At 40.7% G+C, this 21,016-nt stretch overlaps 1 protein-coding gene across 4 annotated transcripts in view; it reads left to right on the top strand.

Annotated features, from left to right (window-relative positions):
* DAB2 (DAB adaptor protein 2) overlaps positions 1 to 19,139 on the top strand; it is a 184,319-nt gene extending 165,180 nt beyond the window's left edge. For 3 of the 4 annotated variants that reach the window (XM_066240182.1, XM_066240189.1, XM_066240175.1), the window contains 11 exons: positions 406 to 537; positions 1,060 to 1,140; positions 1,591 to 1,617; positions 1,853 to 1,906; positions 2,293 to 2,355; positions 7,214 to 7,867; positions 8,811 to 8,973; positions 13,227 to 13,859; positions 14,453 to 14,562; positions 15,119 to 15,188; positions 16,957 to 19,139. In XM_066240182.1, the coding sequence (XP_066096279.1) occupies positions 406 to 537; positions 1,060 to 1,140; positions 1,591 to 1,617; positions 1,853 to 1,906; positions 2,293 to 2,355; positions 7,214 to 7,867; positions 8,811 to 8,973; positions 13,227 to 13,859; positions 14,453 to 14,562; positions 15,119 to 15,184 (1,983 nt within the window). In that variant the 3' untranslated portion in view covers positions 15,185 to 15,188; positions 16,957 to 19,139. The remainder of the gene's footprint in view (positions 1 to 405; positions 538 to 1,059; positions 1,141 to 1,590; positions 1,618 to 1,852; positions 1,907 to 2,292; positions 2,356 to 7,213; positions 7,868 to 8,810; positions 8,974 to 13,226; positions 13,860 to 14,452; positions 14,563 to 15,118; positions 15,189 to 16,956) is intronic. The other variant, XM_066240195.1, reaches the window with a different exon arrangement.
* The last annotated feature ends 1,877 nt before the right edge of the window (positions 19,140 to 21,016 follow it).

Here is a 21,016-nt window from a genome sequence, read left to right as displayed (position 1 = left end):
TCATATGTGCCTTGACCGTGAGACTACAGCAGACCGAGTAACCCCTTGCTGGAGCCAGCGACCTTGGGTCCAAGCTGATGAGCTTTGCTCAAACCAGATGAGCCCGCGCTCAAGCTGGCAATCTCGGGGTCTCGAACGTGGGTCCTCCGCATCCCAGTCCAACACTCTATCCACTATGCCACCACCTGGTCAGGCAATCTCCCCATTTTTGTTTTCTACTCTTTATTCCTTTTGGAGGCCTTCCTAACAAGGATAAGTATAATTCTAGCCTTCAACCAGAAGTGAACATTGTGTTTTTTGAGTGTTTTAGCCTCTTCATATATCCATGCTTAACTGTGATAGCCTATAAATAGATTTCAGTCTTCCCAATAAATCATTTTTTTCTGTTTTCTGTTTTTTTTCCAGGTGATAGAACACGAACATCCAGTAAATAAGATCTCTTTCATTGCCCGGGATGTTACGGATAACCGAGCATTTGGTTATGTGTGTGGAGCGGAAGGCCAGCATCAGTTTTTTGCCATAAAAACAGGGCAGCAGGTAAATGCCAAGCCTTGGGGTGTACCTGGAGGGGACCTTGTCCTCAGTGGAGCAAAGAAGTGTTCGTCACTCAGCTAGAAAGTTTTCTAGAAACAACCGGAGACGGGAGGAGGAACAAGCAATGATTCAAAGGATGGCTATCTCTATTGGTCTAAGGAATCTTTACTGAAATGTCATTGATTCCTATGAAGCATGTGGCACAAGGATTATTAGAATTGACCTTCTTATAAAGTCAATGCTGATTTTAGAATAAGAGTGAATTATTCCTAGAAATGCAGAAGTCACTGGAAAATTATCATGATGCTTCTCGTTTTGTTTAAGTACTTATTAGCCCTGCTTCCTTTTATGTATCTGGGCGTGAGGATGGGGGTGGTGGTGATTCCCCATAAAATAGGAGAGGGTAGTAAGGAGCTGTAGGAGAAAGGAAAATTAAAAAAAAAATCCTAATCCAAAGTGATGAGAAACAAAGGGAAGCAAATGTTAAGGTGAAGATACTGACAAAGATGCTTTCCCTTGTTTCAGGCTGAACCTTTAGTCATTGATCTTAAAGACCTTTTTCAAGTGATCTACAATGTAAAGAAAAAGGAAGAAGAAAAGAAAAAGGCAAGTACTACCTAGTTCTGTTAAACTTGGGACAGTATTCAGGATTGTATTTGAACATTGTGTAAACATATGGCTTGTCTGGAGAGTTGACTTCTATGTGACTCTCCAAAGTATAGAAAGTAGAGAAATGTGCCAACTGTTCTTCCCAATAGGGCAATGGATGGATGTTATTATTAGCCACTTCTGATTTCCAGTCCCTGGCTCCTATCTTTTCTTCCTATAAACATCACCTGGATTTTAAAGACCATATGGGACTACCAAGTTTAAGTCCAGTAACTCTATTCAAATCCAGAGGTAAAATGAAAAAAGAAGGGGAATGTAGGGCAGAGATAATATGCAAGAGTCTCTTTTACTTATCATACCTGTGAACCCATAGATATGGTTGTTCTTTTATTTAACTCCCTTTGACTATATTTACTAAGATCACTGAATCTGTGTCTTTCTTTTTAGATGGAAGAAGCCAACAGTGCAGTCGAGGTAAAACTGCATCTTCTCTTCTTGGGAATCCTGCATGTCTGATGCATATAAGTCCTTGTTTGCTACCTGCCTGGCATGCTTCCCTCTGGCTTATTAGTCTGTGTTCACGACCCTTCTGGTCATAGAAGACGTACAACTGAATGATCAGTGCCCAAATTAAAACTGCTTAGCAAGCCCATACACTGGGAAATGAAAACTCGGCCACTAAACCCTTAAATATTTGCCATCTTTTCAGAATGGAGGTGAGGCCTTAATGACTCTTGATGATCAAGCTAACAAACTGAAATTGGTGAGTATGTGACTTTTTATAATTCTTCCGTACCTAAACTGGTATAGATATTGCAAATACTAAGTCTGTATGAAAATTCGATTGCAACAACTATTTCCCTAAACATTATTGTAACATTGATGTCACTATACAAAGCAGTCTTTTTAGTAAACACATCTGAATCTAATTCAAATACTTTTTAAAGGGTTTGGTCCAGATGGATCTGTTTGGGTACCTGTCTACACTTCCTGACCTAAATAGCTTAATATCAAATCTGTATTCATTAAATGAAAATCCAATTGTGACAGCTATTTTCCTAAACTTTAGTTTAGGAACCAATTACGACAATATACAAAATAATCTTCTTGAGTAGACACATCTGAATCTAATCCAAATACTTTTTTAAGGCTGTTGACCAGATGGATTTGTTTGGGGACATGTCTACACCTCCTGACCTAAATAGTCCAACAGTAAGTGTCTGTTTTTAAATTTGCAATGTAATGGAAATGACATCTATGACTCAAATTGGCAATTAACCAGAAATCTTGAGCATCTCATTGAAACTTGGAAGGTGACTGCTGATTTTTCTGCATAAAGTGTAAATGGCTACTAGGACAAATTTGCCCATCTTAAGTCACCATGGGAACCTGTCGGCACTAATTCAGATATATTGATGTTGCTTAGAGGTTAAATCTGAGCAATAGGTCAGGCAATGTAGTCTTCGGTATTACTTAGGATCAGAAGGAGGAGCTGAATAATCATTCTGGGCATAAGCCCATTTGAAGAAAGTATGCTTGTTAGATGATTAATTGTAAAGCCTTCAGGCTTCTTCATTGATTTTCTCTTCTTTCTATTGTGATTCAGCATAAGCTTGGTGTGAAGTAAAACTCCAACAAGAGGCTCAGTTATGTATAACCAAAGCTTATCCTTTTAAAAAAATGTTTCTCATTTTAAAAGGATATTATAGTGTATCAAAGCTTGATATCGATTGATCCGTAATACCTCTGAGAATAGAGCAGTATTTTCCTTTACAGATAAGAAATGATGATTCAGAAAAAAAACTCATTTACCCAAGAAAGAGGTTCAAATTCAACACTTAAGCCCAAATCCAAATCAGGCCTCAAGTGAAATTAGCCATTTAATTTTGAATGGCTTCTTACAACATCTATTATTTATTTAACAGTTTTTTGAGCACCTGTTATTTGCCAAGCACAGCAGTGAGTGAGACGCACAATGTCAATAACATCACAAAGTGTACTATCTAGCAGGGAGACCAACCTTAAAACCAATTATAAAGCTTATTGGTAGATGTTAGTTATAGGTATTTATGTAGTGTAGAGGGTCAGCTAATAGCTCTGAGTGAGTTTCTGGATTTGAACACAAAAGGCGAGAAAGCAATAACCAGGAGAAAAGGGCATCGGTATCCCCTTAGAGTCTTTTATATCATGAAGTTATCAAGCAAGCCCATATGACCAAGAAGATCCCTGGAATTAAAGCTGCGGCAGATCGAGGCCTGGGTAAGTCTCCCTGGTTCCAGAGTATTGCAGAGAATTCCAGGCCTTCGAAATTTCACACAAAATGCCCAAGCCAGGAGATGAGAAGGAGTAGGGACTGCGCACACGCTTCCCAGACGCCGGCCCCGTGGGACACACACTACAGGACAGAGTTTAGAGGACCTAAAAATCCCTTCAAGAGAGAAGCCGGTTTAATGTTCTTTTAAGCCATGAGTCCTGATTAACTTGTCTGTAGCCCTGTCACTCTTCACAATGTTTGTTACCATTATAAGGATAAACCTTTTGAAATTCTAGATTAGATCACCCTGAAAGGTCCATCCTGGCGCTGAAGTTTTTCTATTTCCTGGGCAACTTTCCCCCCTTCTCTATGAGTAGCCCCCTTCCCAAAGTAAATTGATGTCTGAATGATGTACCAGTACTTTCTAAGTGTAACTGACATTCAGACAAGTTTATTGAAAGAGATCAAAGCCCTCAAGCTATGAAACAGAGTTCACTAGGATAAGCAAGGAAGCCTGGACTGCTTCATCTGTTTCTGTAGACTTCTAGAAAGTTCTAGAAGAGGAAATAAAAAACAGGAATAATCCTGAGTCTCACTGATATTAGACTTCATTCTAAGAATTTTTGGCTTCTAAAAATAAAATTCCAACTTTAGTGAAACTAACAAGAAGTCAAAAGAATAAATACCATCAAAGTAGATAGTCTCTGCTGAATAAGAGAACTCTGACAGTGCTAATTATTTGCTGGTCAGACTTTGCCAGAGTGTTCTTAGAAATTGACTTTGTATTCATAGGTCACAAAATAGGTTTATCTCTACTTGATAAAACCAGCATGTCTAAAACCATTCAAATCTTACAATAGCTGCTCTGGAGGAGATGAAGAGAGGAAGAAACCTAAATCAGCTAGACTTCATTAGTTCTGTCCTACCTCCCAACACTTACACAGAATGCTTTCGTGCATTTCAAATAAAGTTCATGTTACAAACCAAGTAACCTTCCTTAGAATGTGATTTTTACTGGAACACCACTTGAACAATGTTCTTTCACACTGGTCTAAAAAAAAAAGACAGAAGAAAAAGAGACAAAAGACATGCTCTCACTTGAAAAAATTGACCATTCCAAAGCAGTTAGTATGAGAAGAACATAAAGCTTGTTCCTCTGAAGAGGAGGTTAAATCTGCTGCAGGGATGGGATCTGGGCTCACAGCCTTATACACCATATTTCACCGTGTATAAGATGCTCCCATGTATAAAATGCACCTTCATTTTGGGGCCCGAAATTTGGAAAAAAAAATGTATTACATAAAGTTATTGAAGTCATCATAAAATTTATACAACTCTTCATCCACGTGATAAAGTGGAAAATGCAAGTAAAAAAATCTACAACCACTGTTTAGGACGCATCCAGGTGTTAGACGCCAAATTTTTCAAAAAAAAAGGTGCATCTTATACATGGGGAAATATGGTAAGTAAGATACCGTGGGTGGGCACAGGTGAAGCTGAAATAGAGGATCAATGGGAAGAGGCTTTGTAAATAATCTGAACTTGAGTAATTTGGCTAATAGTAAACTGGGTTGCCTTGTGGGTCATTTTGAAAGTCTGGCTAACGAAGCTTATTTCAGTATAGGGAGTAGCAAGAAGACAGACACCAAAAGCTGTGTGGGGGCAGCCCAGGCTTTGGCAGGCTGGAATGTCTGGGTGAAACAACTTCCTGGAGAAAAGCTAAGCTATGGACTGAACTCAGTATCTAAAACCTTGTCTCTGTGCAGACATCTCGGGTTGCCTGAGCGCCCTCTTACAGGAGCTTCTTAGGAGCAGGGGCTGTAGTTCACTTTCCTGTCCCAGTGTTTGTCTCAGGTCCTCCAACGATGGCCGAGTGGATGCATTACTGATGTCCAAGAAAGGACTCATATAAAGTTCTCAATTCTGGGGGTGGATGAGGAGTCTTGCATCTTTCTGTTGTAGTCTATGACCTTGACTCTTAATCTTGAATTAACAACAAACCTGACCTGAGGAGAGCCTTATACATTTTACTTATAGGGTGACTATTCAGAAGTTTAACATTGTGGCTCCTGTTTGGTGTCCTAAGAACTTCTTCTGAAGTATTTGAAAAGGAGAACTCTACCAGCAGTGAATACCCAACTGTTCTAACCAGAGGTGGCTCATAATAATAAAGAAAAATTGAAATCACAAGCTTCTGTAATACATTTTTTTTCCTACCTTTTGATTGTTAAAGATCACTACACTTAGAGATCTTCCAATCTATTTCTTTGATTTAAAAAAAAAATTATAATGACAAGCTCTTTATTCTGACAAATTCTCCTGGTTATAAAAAAAGAGAAGCTGGTTTTTAAAAATTATGGATTATACCTAACAGTAAAGGAAGTTAAAAGATAGAATACCAATAAGGTCTAATTTAGGGCCTAAACTTTCTGAAAATGTGTTCATTTCTCTTAAAACCAAAGAAGCCTATTTAAGCCTCCTTTTTATTTTTGAAAATGTTATATTCCCTTAAAGTTGTTTCTGTCTCAAGGATAAAAATATCTAGTAATTTGTTTGGGCTAATGCTAGAATTCTAACTTCCATTTCATAGGTATTGTTCATTGCTTATATTTTTCTGTGGCTAGCTAGCTAGTTAAGTATGATATTTAATGGATCAAAATCAGTCAGGAGAAAGGTCTGTCAGTATGACAGCTCTATCCCAGGATGAATTCTAATTAGTTATACACACAGATCAGATTGATCTAATTTGCTGATTTTATGCTGAGAAGGATGTCTTATCTAACAACTGAGAACCCAAATAATTAACATACCAGAAAATGACAGAATAGAATTTGTGGAGTTATACATTTGGTATGTCTTTCAAATTAACTCTTAAACCCACTCCACCTTATACATAAATTAAAGATTATATTATACATAAAGATAAAAATTAGTTGAACTTATCAACTAAATAGATAAGATTACTGTTACAACACAGATAATTCTAAGCCATATTATTAAAAAATGCACAGATATAAGAGGTGAATGTGATATGTTAGATTATATCATTATTTTAGTATCACTTCCTTAGAAAGATACGGACAGACAAAGGTATGTCCAAAGGAGAGACTTGGATGATGAGGAAAAGAGCTCTAAATTGGCTAGCACTTTTGAAGGGAACCTTAAATATTTAAGAAGTCACACCTGGCATGCTGTGATGTGAGGGGAAATTCTCTCCTCCAAAGGAAATACCACTTATGGGGAGATATATTTGACCTTGAACTTTATTACAGCCAGAACTATAAAAATATGGATATATTAACCAATAAATTCGCTCATTTAGAGGTGATGTTCCACGACTGGGGTATAAGGGAAGGGACAGTGCATCAGGTGAGAACCTGGGCTGGGCTCTGAGGTCTTGTCTTCTTTTCAAACTCTGCCTACTTAGAATATCACTTGGAGCGACGCACAGTCAATTCTTTTTAAGACTTTCAAAGACATGAATTGCAACAGTGACCATGAACTCCATATCTGTAAGGGTGTGCCATGACATAAGTAAAGTAAAAACAGTTAAGAGTTCACTTAATAAGGGGCTAATGAAGTTGAAGTGTAAATAAAAGGGCATGGGGTGGGGGAAGGGCAAGGAGGACCTATTCAACTAATAAATGCACTCACGAGGTGACAGGAGGAGGTCGTGGTCAACCAGTTTGTCAAGACCAAACTCGAATAGGAATTTTAATAATCCTGGTTATTTTATGTAGTTTTCTCATTCGAAGTCACGCATGGACTAATGCTTTCTTTCTTTCTTTCTTTTTTTTTTCTTTCCAAATGCAACAGGAAAGCAAAGATATCCTGTTAGTGGATCTAAACTCTGAAATCAACACCAATCAGAATTCTTTAAGAGAAAATTCATTCTTAACAAACGGCATCGCCTCCTCCTCTCTTCCTCGACCAAAGCCTCAGGCGTCTTTCTTGCCCGAAAATGCCTTTTCTGCCAATCTCAATTTCTTTCCCACCCCTAATCCTGATCCTTTCCGTGATGATCCTTTTGCACAGCAAGACCAATCGCCACCCTCTTCGTTTGATTCTCTCAAATCTCCAGATCCGAAGACAGAGCATTTGAGTGGTGTGTCTACTCCACTGAGTAATGGGCCCCTGAATGGGGATGCTGATTACTTTGGTCAGCAGTTTGACCAAATCTCTAACCGGACTGGCAAACAGGAAGCTCAGGCAGGCCCGTGGCCCCTTCCAACTCCGCAAACCCAGCCAGCAGTGAGAACTCAGAATGGGGTATCTGACAGAGAACAGAACGGCTTCCATGTCAAATCCTCCCAGAACCCTTTTGTGGGAAGCCCTCCCAAAGGACAGCCCGTACCAAATGGCGTCAAGCAGGACTTGGAAAGCTCTGTCCAGTCCTCAGCACATGACTCCATAGCCATTATCCCACCTCCACAAAGTACCAAACCAGGAAGAGGCAGAAGGACTGCTAAGGTGAATTGTCTTCTCCACATGTCCTTTGGCAGAATGCATGTTCCGTATCAGAGGGTGGTATGACGCGAGCTGTCTCCCCTGCTGCTGTTGTAGTTTCCTGTGTGGCTGTGTAATAGAAGGCGGGGTGAGGCTCCTGGCACTCCCAGAATACCTTATTCTAATCGCCGCCCTCTTAAAGCTTCTCACTTGCACCCTGCTTTCCATCTGCATGTCTTGTCTCTGATTATTAACTAAACACAAGTTTTTTTCATTTTTAATGCTGCTATGCTTCTGTACCTCTGGTAAGTTTGATGGTCACGTTCTGGGAGCGGAGGGCAAGGGTTCTCGTGATTCCTTGTACAACTTCCCCACACTAACACACGCCCCCCACACCCTTACGTTGCATTAATGTCAAAGGTGGTGGTGTAAAATTCTTGAGGTTGTCTCCTCCATTAAAAGGTGACGAAATAATCCACTGTCTTGAAAGAAACATAGATTCACTGTTACCACCTCATTCAAAAGCAATTGAAAATGCGGTTTCTATAAATATTTTGTTTAGACCTCATTGGAATATGTATGCTGGACTAATGACTAGACTACTGTATCAATTTTATGTAGACTGATTCAAATCCACTAGAATGATCAAAAATGTTTAAGCAACTTATTTATAGTTGTCCCTTTGTTCCCAGCTTCAAGCTCTTAGCTGATAAGAAGGACAGACAGATACAAATGTGAAAAAAATAAATTAGATTTCACTTTGAGAGTCCAAGACTCAGTATCTCTCCATTGCTGGGATCCTTGTCTTTTTTATTTGTTTGGTTGTTTTTTGTAGTAATCTATCAGTAATAGAAAATCATTTTTCTTTGTGTGATTCCCAAATTTGAAGCACAGAGTAGGAGACTGAATAAAGCTTCACTTCTCTTGTTACTGAGTGACTCCTTTACGTCCCTCTCTGCCCTGTCAGTCTCCAGCAAATGACTTGCTTACATCAGACATCTTTGCTCCTCCTGACGCTGAAGCTCCAGGGCAGACATCACCTACAGGACAGTCTACAGCCCCACAGACCAACCCTCTGGATCTTTTCAAAACAAGTGCTTCTGCCCCAGTGGGACCCCTTGCAGGTCTAGGTAAGTGCCTGAGATCGAGTTAGCTTTTGCCCCTATTACTTTCACTACTAAGATAATAAATAATGCGTAAGAAGAAGGCACTGCATATCCATAGAGGTTTCAGGGGCATAACATTTGATCATCCTGGGGATCGTTTCTTCCACTTTTACTTCTGTGCAACCCCACCGCCACCTGGTACGTTGGCCTTATAAGCAAAATTTGGTTCCTTGAGTTGACATGTGAAAAGAAAGTCATGGTAATATTGCTCTTATTTGAACCAATTGATCATGGCTTACTGAAGATGATTATAAGGGATCTTGAAGCTCAAACCAGTTTCAGAGGAGAAATGAGGCTGAAATGACAGAACTTTGTCTCTCATCTCTATTGAAAAAGTAACAACATGGCATGTCTTCCCTGCAAGTTCCCATTACTTCGGTCTCACCGAAGCCTCACCAGGTAGCCCTCTTGGAAGGGAACTATACCTGAAGAAGAATGTAAGTTAAGTCTGAAGCAAGTGTAAGCCATAGAATGAGGGACTCCAGTTCTGAGCCCGGAGCTGTCCCTAGGCATATGGTGGGTATTGGGTAGGCACATATCCTATCAGTCTCTACATACTTAAGCCTTAGCAGCTCCTTGCCAATATTTTGGGTAGCTGAGTGTCTAAGTGAAATAAGAATGTAAATACTGGAAACCCCAAGTTGAAAAGAGCACAGTGATAAGGGATGAGGTAGGATTTTTTTAGATACCCAGGATGTGCTGGTGCCATCATTCATAAACGTTTCATTAGCTCATGTGTGCCCACATGACCAGGGATCTTTCTCTGCCTCCTGTGGAGCCAATCATCAGCACCCTGCTTTGTTTTGGTTTTTTCTCTGCTGTTTTCTAAAGTTTGTTTAATCGTATCTGGAGTATATAGTAGCAGGAGAGTTGTTACCCAACTGCTGAACGGCTGAAACCCATGTGGGGGGTGAAAAGCCAATGCTCCCAGGGCTCTGCTTGAACTGGTAGCACCACGAGACGTTCCCTGAGCTCTTCCTATCTCTTGGGGGCTCCTCTCTCTGCATCACTCTTCTCCTGCACCCCCAGGGGAGCTGGTTGACGCTTTTCCTTGTGAAAGGGCAGGGAGCTTGCAGGTAGTGCCCACGACCAGATCACATCACAGAGCTGTGTAGTCTCATATCATGCCCCGAAGAATTTTTACAGCCAATATTTAACAAGTCAGCCTGAAAATACAGCTGGACTCTATAACTGTTCATTTATTCAGACGAAGTGAAGCTTTTTGGCTAGGTGCCCCTGGTGAGGCCTTGGGGAATACAACTGCAGAATACTGATGATTCTTTTAAGTTTGGACATGGGACTCAAACTGAGCTCTACAGTATAGCCCCTGTCCACTGGCAGGGATCCTCCGCCAACCCCTGGAAGGTGGTAGGTCCGCCTTCCGCTGGACCCAGCTGGGAACTCTGCCTCTGGAGAGCTGGGGGTGGGGCGAGGGGCTTGTGGAAAGCTGAGCCTTCAGCTTTGGCTAGCTACGTTGTGTTTAAATCTAGCATCAGAAGTAATACATGAACTTTAAACCAAAACTATTTTCTCTTTCTCTCTCTCTCTTTAACATCTTGCTTCTACTTTTTTCAGCGGGGCCTTACATGTCTTGGAAACACATACGTACATGGAACCCGGTAGACAGGAACAGAGGCTGGCAGAAGTATATGCTGGGAAATCCTTGATTTCCTGACAAATTCAATATTTCTATTTTTCCCTCACTCCCATTAATGATGAAAGCCACATATTTTCTCAAGGGAAGGCAAGTCATTCAACATGAAAGTTGATAAAAATTCTACCCAATTGGCACACCCAATGGGTGTAAATTATGAATGAATAACTCTGGATTTGGTGAATGAAATAAACAAATTTAAATAAATTTGTTTTAAAATGCTAGAAATGACTTTGTTCAAACTCATCTCACTTTTAGAAGCCTATAGTAGACAATCTAAGAGAACTCCCTTTGATGAGTTGTGAAAGGACTATGTATATGCTTTAGTGTAAAGGAAGTCTAAGACTGTATCTATAAAATAAATATTTGAATTAACATCCCATTAAAAAAAATAGTCTTGTCTCTTGGTGCCAAAGAGACAGAATAGGAGGGTAGGTGGTGGGTTCAGAGCCAGTGTGCCTAACTTTAGTGTCTGCTGTCATAAACTGGGACTGTCTCAATTTTAGTAATTAATATTTCTGTACCCAGCTTCCTCACCTGAAAAACAAACATGTGAATTTAGTAAGATGACTTTCTCTGAAACTCATCACTCTTCTTTATTTATTTATTTTTATTTATTTTTATTTATTTATTTATTTATTTTTAGCACTCGTATGTGTTGATGACCAGATGGCTAGTGTTCATGTTGATCTAGTTGAATCAAGTAACACCAATCTCCAATACTAGGGGAATTCAAAATAGAATATCTTGCTACATCAGCCACTGAATACCATTTTCAAAATATTTCTTACTCTGGAAACAAAAACAAACCTAACCCAAATGTGAAGGCCTTAGTTTGGTTAGAAAAACTTTTATAATGAAAGGATGCTCTGCTCTCTGAAACTGGGTGCAGGCAGCTTTGGAGAGCTGAGCATCCCTGGTGAGTAGGTCTGTGGCCGAATCCAGGTTTTCTGTTAGTGGTGATGGTTTCACTGGATCATTAATACACTCCGGCAGAGGCAGGAGAGAAAACCCTCTACGTATTTGAACAAGATGTCAGGAATGGTCTTTTCAAGAAGAGGAAGGCACACATTGGAGAGATTTGGATTTTAGTGGTTCCACTAGTTCCTAATCAAAGTGGCAGGACACAATGGAGACATTTCCCATAGGGATCAGATACCCAGACAGAGGCTTTTAGAGATCTTGGGAGGTTTGCTTTCGCTTCACGGTATCTTCTCTCTCTCCTCTCCTCTTTGAATCCTCTGTTCTAACTTCTGGCAAAGTTCAGTGACTGACACATGGCAGGAAACACTTATTTGAACAGCTCTCCCAGGATAACCAACCTTCCCTCCATTTTTACATAGAAAAATCTAAAACTATCTTGGCACCAACCAAGTTTTATCATCCTTTCATATAGTTGTATCAGCCTTGGCAACATTTAAAAGCAAGGCAACTCTGAAATGATTTCTTCAGGATGCAAGCATGTCAAGGCCTAAGGCACACACCGGATCACTGGTTGCTGGTTTCCATAAGACCCAGACCGGGGCCAGCTGCCAAACGAGCCAAGCGAGTCAGTGACTCACAGTCATAATCCATTGGTCCGGTTGTGGATTACCTTAATTAACTGGTTCATAATCAGCATGGTTTGTATATGTACATGTATTCACTCAAAAAACAAGGTTATCATATTGACAGGCTTTGTTCTAGCTGTTTAAAATGCATCAGTCTATGTATGATAAGGTACTTATGGTACTTACTGTATTTTTTGCTTGGTAAGACACACCTAACCATATGATACACCTAGGGTTTTAAGGAGGAAAATAAGAAAAAAATAATCTGAACCAAAGGATGTGTTAAAATATTTAATAAAATACCGTATTTTTCACTCCATAAGACGCATGGGCATTTTCCCCTCCACTTTTTGGTGGGAAAAGTACATCTTTTGGAGCGAAAAATACAGTATTTCAGTAACTTAAAGCAGTAGTCCCCAACCCCCAGGCCGTGGACCGGTACCGGTCTGTGGGCCATTTGGTACTGGTCCACAGAGAAAGAATAAATAACTTACATTATTTTCGTTTTATTTATATTTAAGTCTGAACGATGTTTTATTTTTAAAAAATGACCAGATTTTCTCTGTTACATCCGTCTAAGACTCACTCTTGACGTTTGTCTTGTAAGTTCAACAATTATATTTAAAAATACCACAGTTTTTACGCCGGTCGCATAATTTTATTTTGTGCATTTATCCGTCCCACCGTAAAGGCTGGTCCATGAAAACATTTTCTGACATTAAACCGGTCCGTGGCCCAAAAAAGGTTGGGGACCACTGATTTAAGGTATTGGGTACTTATGAACTGTATTACCTGTCAGGTGAGGAAAGAAACATTAGGAGAAAGAAAGGCCTCAGACTGTAACCTGGCTTTGCTGTGTTGGCTAGTTAATAATCTTCAGACTCTTCATTTCCATGTTGGCAGCAAAGCTGAATAAAGAAATATGCCTTGAAGATGCAGAGTTGTGTTTTCTGAAACTCCAAAGTCCTCTTCAGGCTTGTCACCTGATAAGTCCTTTCTGTCTCTTCCTGCAGGTGGTGTAGCAATTACACCCCCTCAGGCAGGACCATGGAGCTCAACATCATTAGTGTTCAATCCATCCACTTCGATGGTCCCAGGAGCCATGATGGGCGGTCAGCCTTCCGGATTCGGCCAGCCAGTGGTGTTCACCACGAGCCCAGCTGTTCCAGGTTGGAACCAGCCTTCATCCTTTGCAGCCTCACCTTCTCCTCCGGCCCCTGTCGTTTGGGGTCCATCAGCACCTGTGCCACCTAACACTTGGTCATCAGCAAGCCCTTTGGGGAACCCTTTTCAGAGCAATATTTTCCCAGCTCCTGCTGTGTCCCCACAGCCGCCTGCCATGCTCTCCTCCCTCCTGGTCACTCCTCCTCAGCCCCCTCCCAGAACTGTCCCTCCAAAGGACATCTCCACCGATGCCTTCGTTGCCTTGGACCCACTCGGGGATAAGGAAGTCAAGGAAGTGAAGGAAATGTTTAAGGACTTGCAGCTGCGGCAGCCTCCTGTTGTACCTGCACGGAAGGGGGACCAGACATCTTCTGGGACTTCAAGTGCCTTTGCCAGTTATTTCAACAGCAAAGTGGGCATTCCTCAGGAGAATGCAGACCATGATGACTTTGATGCCAATCAACTGTTGAAAAAGATCAATGGTAAGCTACCCACCCCTTGGTCTACTACACCAACAAGTATGTTGGTTTGCAATAAAATGGGCCCACAGAGTCCCCCAAAAGAATCCCCTCCCACCCACCAACAGCCTGTTCTTCTTGTTTCTTTGTTTTGGTTTTTTTGTGTGTGTGTGTTTGTTTTTTGTAATCAGTAGTTATGGAGACAACCATTTATTTACCCTATGAAGCTCTTTACCTAACGCTTTCTAAGGTCTGGCCCAATGCTGCCCTCTTGTGACAAATCTTAAAAGGGCTGCCAAGAGCGATGGAAAATCAATGGGTCATGGCACCTGGAGGGTGGCATAATAAAGCCTCAGCCAGGCCCGTGCCTTCGGTGAGGGAATTCTGAATCTCTTCCACTTCAAGTAAATGAATGTCCATGGTGTCCTCTTCTGAGAAGGGAGGAAGCTGTATATAATAATCGGGAGTCCTCATGTTCTGCAGTGACTTTTGTTCCATTGATGTAAATTTCAAAACTCTGGAACTTGCCTTCTAAGATGAGCCTGATTGGGGACTTCTGTCATTATTTGGGGAAAGCTTGTCTACTGACCACTCACTCGGGTTTTTTCGCCTTTTAGAACCACCAAAGCCAGCTCCCAGACTAGGTGCCCTGCCAGTTACCAAATCTCCTGACAATGCGTTTGAGAACCCTTTCTCTAAAAATGCTTTCAGTTCACCACAAGCTTCTGTAAGTATTAGCTGCTCCAAAGGGTTTGCCTCTTCAGTTACCCTTGTTTGTAGGCGAGAAGTAGCTTTCTGATGGTAAAGGGCATTTGAGTAAGATTTATCATTGACAACGAGCACAGGGTAAACATCAGCTCAATCCAGGGAAAGATTATTTCTGCAGGGATGACTCTTCTGAACTTGGGACGTGAATATCATATAGAAAAAGCCTTTTGTGTCTCACTGAACCTGGCTCACGAAAACATTTTGGGAGAAAAATCAATGCAAAATACTACCTTAAAAGATCTTTCAAATTTTAAGTTTCTGATTTCCCACTCGTGGTTCTTTAGTTCATAAAAATATACTTCCCATTTGGGAGGGGCAAACATAATTTACCTGAACCTTGGTTGTGATGTAAATAATAAGTATACATCGCTAGTTACAAACTAGAAAATACAAAATATTGTAGACCCTTCTGCGACCTAAGCGATTTTTAAAGAAATTAGAAAAGTCTTAAGTAGAGGGGTTTTTTTTATATAACTATAATGAGACCTACTGACTGATTGTTTATATTTTCATAGATGGCTTCTCCTCAACCCGCTTCTCCTGAAGTATATAGGGATCCTTTTGGAAGTCCTTTTGCCTAATTTCGTAAGTAGGGTGGCCTAGAGGGGGAGGGTGAAATCTTAATGGGGCCGAGGTTAAATCTCTGTCATTTAGAAGTAATAGACATGGAAACCTACTTAGCTACTTTGATAATGATAAGGCTGGGCATTTAAAAATAGAGTCGTTATCTCTATCATAGGCATACGGGTTTCTACCATATCCTGTGCTTTGATACTTCAGTTCTGTACAGAAGTAAAGCACAAGAGGACACAGAACAGCTTTCTAGTTTTTTGTTTTGTTTTGTTTCTTGTTCTTTTGTTTACCTTCATAATGAAGTGATTGCAAAGCATCCTGGCAATTACTTGGCGACTATAGACTAGCAATTTTCAACTTTTTTTCATCTCATGGCACACACAAACTAATTACTACGATTCTGCAGTACACCAAAAAATGTATTCTATTTTTTTGCCAAACTGACAAAAAAATACGTATAATTTTGATTCATTCACACAGGATGCCTATTGCCAGCTTTTAATTGAACAATCTAAGGGAAATGAGGTCAGTAGTGTCCTTGACTATAGTGTCAGGTATTGCATGTTTTAAGAATTTTTGCGGCATCCCAGTTAAAATCACTGGGTTCAAAATCTGTGGACCTTCAGAAGCCACCAAACAGGTCAGCTAAACAGACGATGATCATGGCACTTCTGCCTCCCAAATCACTACTTATTTGTTAGTGAGGGTCTTCAAAGCTGGTCTGAAATAGTCTGATGGCATTAAATCCCAAAGTGGTGACAGTTGCCTATACTCTTTCAAAAGCAGTGTGGAGTGCAGGTGAATTTGCAGGTTGATTCTTCTCACTCAATGGAGGATTTCAGCCTCCGTTGTCAGTGTAACCACCATAATGCTAAGTCCCTGGGAGGCCTCAGCACAACCCTGTCTTTCTCAACAGTGAGCGGAAGCACCTTTGATTGAAGTTAAAAGATTGAAGCTAGTGAAGGAAAGTAGACTTATGGGCATTTTTAGAGGAGGCGGGGCATAGCGGGTCAGGGAAAACAAGAGAAAAAGTAAAAGACCTTTATTTTTCAGTCTTTTCCCATCCAAGTAGACTTCTAAACTATGCCTTGACCCACCTTGAATTTAATTGTTTTAAATAGATAAATATCTTCACTCTGACAGCAGTAAGATTAAGTTTATTTGCAGTTTGGATCATTCCCCCTCGATCTGTTTCTACAATTACAGTGTTTTGTAAAGGGCTTTTACTTTTTTCATTTTCTTTTGTGTTTTTTTTTAATAAAATCTGCTTCAGAAGACTGGGTGGGATTATTGAAAAAGCTAATTCTAGGGCCTAGACACCTCAGCCCTAAAGTATCCCCATCTGGTGCTGAGCACAAAAGCGTCGTAAGTCCTAGCGGGGACTCATTCTCACCATTGTCTCCAGGGAGACATTGAACAAGTAGGAAATAATAAAGTACACTAGGAGTGTGGGAGGATCGTTTGCACTAAATTGAATTGATTCAAGTTCTCTTTGGAGGCCGTTTCTTCTTTAAGTCGTGAAAGAAAAATAAACCTGAGTCACCCGGCTAAACTTACAGAATGGGAGGGGAACTATCATGGGAGAAAATAACGAACATTATTGATCACTTGTACTAAACACTTTAGTACAGGTCTGACATTTATTATTTTATTTAATCCTCTTGCATCAGCCCTAGGAGATGTTATTACTGACATTTGAAATAATTACTTGGTATTTAATACATTGATATTCAATCCAAAAATTCTAACTACACATTTTTTCTTCTCCATGCTTCTTTAGCAACTTGGCTTGCTGATACTACAGAGGAACAGAAAGGTTGGCCTTCGTAGTCAAAGACAAAGCTGATAGCCAGATGAACCCTGACCTCTGCCCTTGTCTCAGCTTTGACATATTATCTGTTGCCTTACTTTTGTCTGCCCCTGCTACTTGTAAAATGCCTCTCACTTTCTGATTAGGTTAAAGCTAAACTGAATCTACGGCTTTAAATAAATTAAGATCCTAAAGTCTCTAGCTTAAATGTAAATGAAATAGTTTCCCTACTTGAACCCTTGCCTAGTGTGTCCCTAAAAGCTTCTAGAACATTCTACCATGCACCCTCTAGTTGGGCAATGCAGCCACCACAAGACTCTTTTCTGAGTCTCACCCCTCAGATAAGACTGCTTTAAATAAATTTTAAAATCTCTACTGTTCAAGGTGGTGTGAGGGTTCTATTTTAGAGCATTGAAACCTAAAAATCATGGTAGAGCAAGGCACCTTACATCTGGCTTCAGACCATCACTTCCAGAGAACTTTTAAAGTAAAATTGAAGCAAGTCCAACTCCCCCGTAGGTACTTTGGAATCCAACACACCCTAGAACCTTTTTTTTTTTTTTTTTTTTTTTTTTTTTGTATTTTTCTGAAGCTGGAAACGGGGAGAGACAGTCAGACAGACTCCCGCATTTGCCCGACCGAGATCCACCTGGCATGCCCACCAGGGGCGATGCTCTGCCCACCAGGGGGCGATGCTCTGCCCCTTGGGGGCGTCGCTCTGCCGCGACCAGAGCCACTCTAGCGCCTGGGGCAGAGGCCAAGGAGCCATCCCCAGCGCCCGGGCCATCTTTGCTCCAATGGAGCCTTGGCTGTGGGAGGGGAAGAGAGAGACAGAGAGGAAGGAGGGCGGGGGTGGGGGGGTGGAGAAGCAAATGGGCGCTTCTCCTATGTGCCCTGGCCGGGAATCAAACCCGGGTCCCCCGCACGCCAGGCCGACGCTCTACCGCTGAGCCAACCAGCCAGGGCCACCCTAGAACCTTTTTAAAGATATAACTCATCTTCTTTCTAAAGACCTTTTTTTTTCTCTCAAGGGCAAGGTTGTCCTTTTCCCAAGCTGCTAGCTCTTGCCAACGAGGGAAAAACATTTTTTGTCTCTCCTGTCCTTTCCCTCTCATTCTCTTTTCAGTCTGTTTTGCTCCCGGGTTCATATACAATCACCTCCCTTCCACAAGAAATGGAGTTTTATGGAGCAAAATATCTCATGAGTCACAGATTTGAACCCTCGCCACCTTCTCAGTAATCACTAATCACAGCAACTAGAATTGCAAGCAGGACAGCTGTTACCCTTTCTGCGGAATAGGGGGCCATGTTCTGGAACTGAAGTTTCAGAAGAGTAGTAAATGTCGAAGAAAACCTGAACTCCACTCAGCAATGAAGGACAACACATCACACAGCTCAATGTGGTTGTGCCAAACATATTAGGTGCTTATTTGAGGTCACGCTGGACCTTTATCAAGTAACTGGAAAACTTTCTTGAAGCTGCAATCTCAATTAGTTTGAAGATAAATAGAAAACAAAACAAAACTATAGTACAATTATTTGCTCTTATCATTGAAAATCTGATGTCTGCAATATTTTTCTCCTCATAACCTTGGAAACTTTCCCAGTTCATTTTTGCTCCTATTGTTAGCACAGTTCTGAAGGGTTTGTTCTTGCCAAAATGAGTTTTGTTTGTTTTTGTTGGGTTTTTAATGTTGTCTCTTGACCCCTAATGCTCAGGTTCTTGTGGGTGTTAATCAACCACATACGATGTAACCTTTAGGTAGAAGAAGATGGTGTCTGCTCAGGATCTAAACAAGATGGCGGCCTCCTGAACCTCTCTTGATTAGCCCCAACTAGCCCAAGATAAAGTCCTGTGGTTTTATCTTTTATGGTAATAGCTCATCATGTTTGGCATAATTTTTCATCTGGCTTCCTGCTCAGTCATTATAAACACAGACTTGAAATAGTATTGTATATGTCTAAATACCTAAATGTGCTAAACTGGAAGCAATTATTTCTAGGTAGTTTAATTTTGGAAAGTGGAAAATTTTTTGAAAATGATGATCAGCCACATAATTGTTTTATACATACTTGTTTTCTTGTGCACTTTTCTGTATGCAAATAAAGCTATAAATTTACTCATTTCAATAAACTGGAATGGCAGAATCTCATATGTTACCATCAGTTCATTCTAACATTTGACCCCTCTTTTGTGCTAATATGTTAGAGTCAAGGTATAAGATATACCTAGGTGAATAAACGTTAGTTATAACACATTGTGCATTGTCACAAAGACAAAGAGCAAGTGGAAATCCATGAAACAGGACCATGAATAAGTTATTATTTGACATCTTTCAATTCTTTATTTTCCTCTTTCAGACCTACATACCTCCTCCTGGGCATTTAATGGGAGCCCAATGGATAAGTCCTGTACCAGAACAACCTCAATTGATGTCAGGAATAAAAATCATTCAATAGGGAATTCTTGACTCACACTTTCCCCCTCTCATCCTTGTTGGACCTCACCAAGACAACTGTAGACAGGCCCAGGTGGGTGCAGGTCATTCAGGAGAACTTCCGTGTGAGGTGGTCTGGCCAATGGTCAGATATCTTTAGCATTAGGACACTCTCCCCTATATAGAAGTTCAAGGTTCTCATTCTTCTTAAGAAGACCTAGATATATGAGGAAGATAACCCCAAGGTCGGCCTTGCTTGGATACAGAAGTCTTAGTGTTAAACTTGACTTCTCTGGAAATAAGACAAACGTCGGGGGGGGGGGGGGTCAGGGGGGATTGTCTTTGATTGGTGTTTACTGTTATAGGATGTTTGATATTACTGCCTTACCATTCCCCTTACCTGAAACATTTGGTCTTTTTCAGACAACAATGAGTAAAATATTGATAAACTCACATAAAAATAGCTTCCAGAAAGCCACAAGTAGAGAGGGCTGCAGACGCTCTGCAATGTGTCTGACACACTGAGCCTGTGTGCTGTTTCCATGTAGCTTAATCTGTAAGCTCTTACCCGAGGTTAACCTTCACACATGTGTTCAAGGAGTGGACATTCATTCAGCATAGTAGAAATTACTGTTCTTTAGTCACAGGTACTACTCACACCTGTATACTGGCAGCTCAATTCTTTTTTTTTTTTATAACCTACCCCATTTTATTATATTTGTTTGTTTCTCTTATCTTTTTTTATATAAATAATTTTTTATTAATTTTAATGGGGTGACATCAATAAATCAGGGTACATATATTCAAAGAAAACATGTCCAGGTTATCTTGTCATTCAATTCTGTTGCATACCCATCACCCAAAGAGAGATTGTCCTCCGTCACCTTCTATCTAGTTTTCTTTGTGCCCCTCCCCCTACCCCTCCCCCTCTCCTTCCTTTCCACCTCCCGCCCCCTGTAACCACCACACTCTTGTCCATGTCTCTTAGTCTCGTTTTTATGTCCCACCAATGTATAGAATCCTGCAGTTCTTGTTTTTTTTCTGATTTACTTATTTCACTTTGTATAATGTTATCAAGATCCCACCATTTTGTTGTAAGTGATCCGATGTCATCATTTCTTATGGCTGAATAGTATAACATGATGTATATGTGCCACATCTTCTTTATCTAGTCTTCTATTTTTTTTTTTACAGTGATTAAAGCCTTTAAGCAAACTCTTGGCCAATACAGCAAGAATCCATAAAAGAGTAGTGTCCTTAACATGTTCACCAAGTCCAAGTTGGCCCCAACACCATGCCAAATCCCTGAAAAATGCAACCCAACCACAATTCAGTCTGTTAGGAGCTGTCACAAGGAGCAGGAGTCCAGGAAAAGTCCACATCCAGGAAAAGTCCGCATGGCACTGGAATTGTTGTCACAATTCTATACTTTGCAGCTCATGTCCAAGTCCCAATGACCGCTGCTTCTAGCTGGTAATGATTCAGGTAGACTGGAAAAGCCATCTGCAGCATGAGTGGATATGGAGCTTCTGTTCTCCTCTGCCTGGAGAGTTGAGACCAGGTTGCTTTTCCCTGGAGTTCTGCAACTGTGG

Source organism: Saccopteryx bilineata, chromosome 1 (genome assembly GCF_036850765.1).
Source record: "Saccopteryx bilineata isolate mSacBil1 chromosome 1, mSacBil1_pri_phased_curated, whole genome shotgun sequence".
Taxonomy (NCBI): Eukaryota; Metazoa; Chordata; class Mammalia; order Chiroptera; family Emballonuridae; genus Saccopteryx; species Saccopteryx bilineata.
The sequence above is the reverse complement of the archived record's forward strand: the minus strand, read 5'-3'. Positions and strand labels throughout refer to the sequence as shown.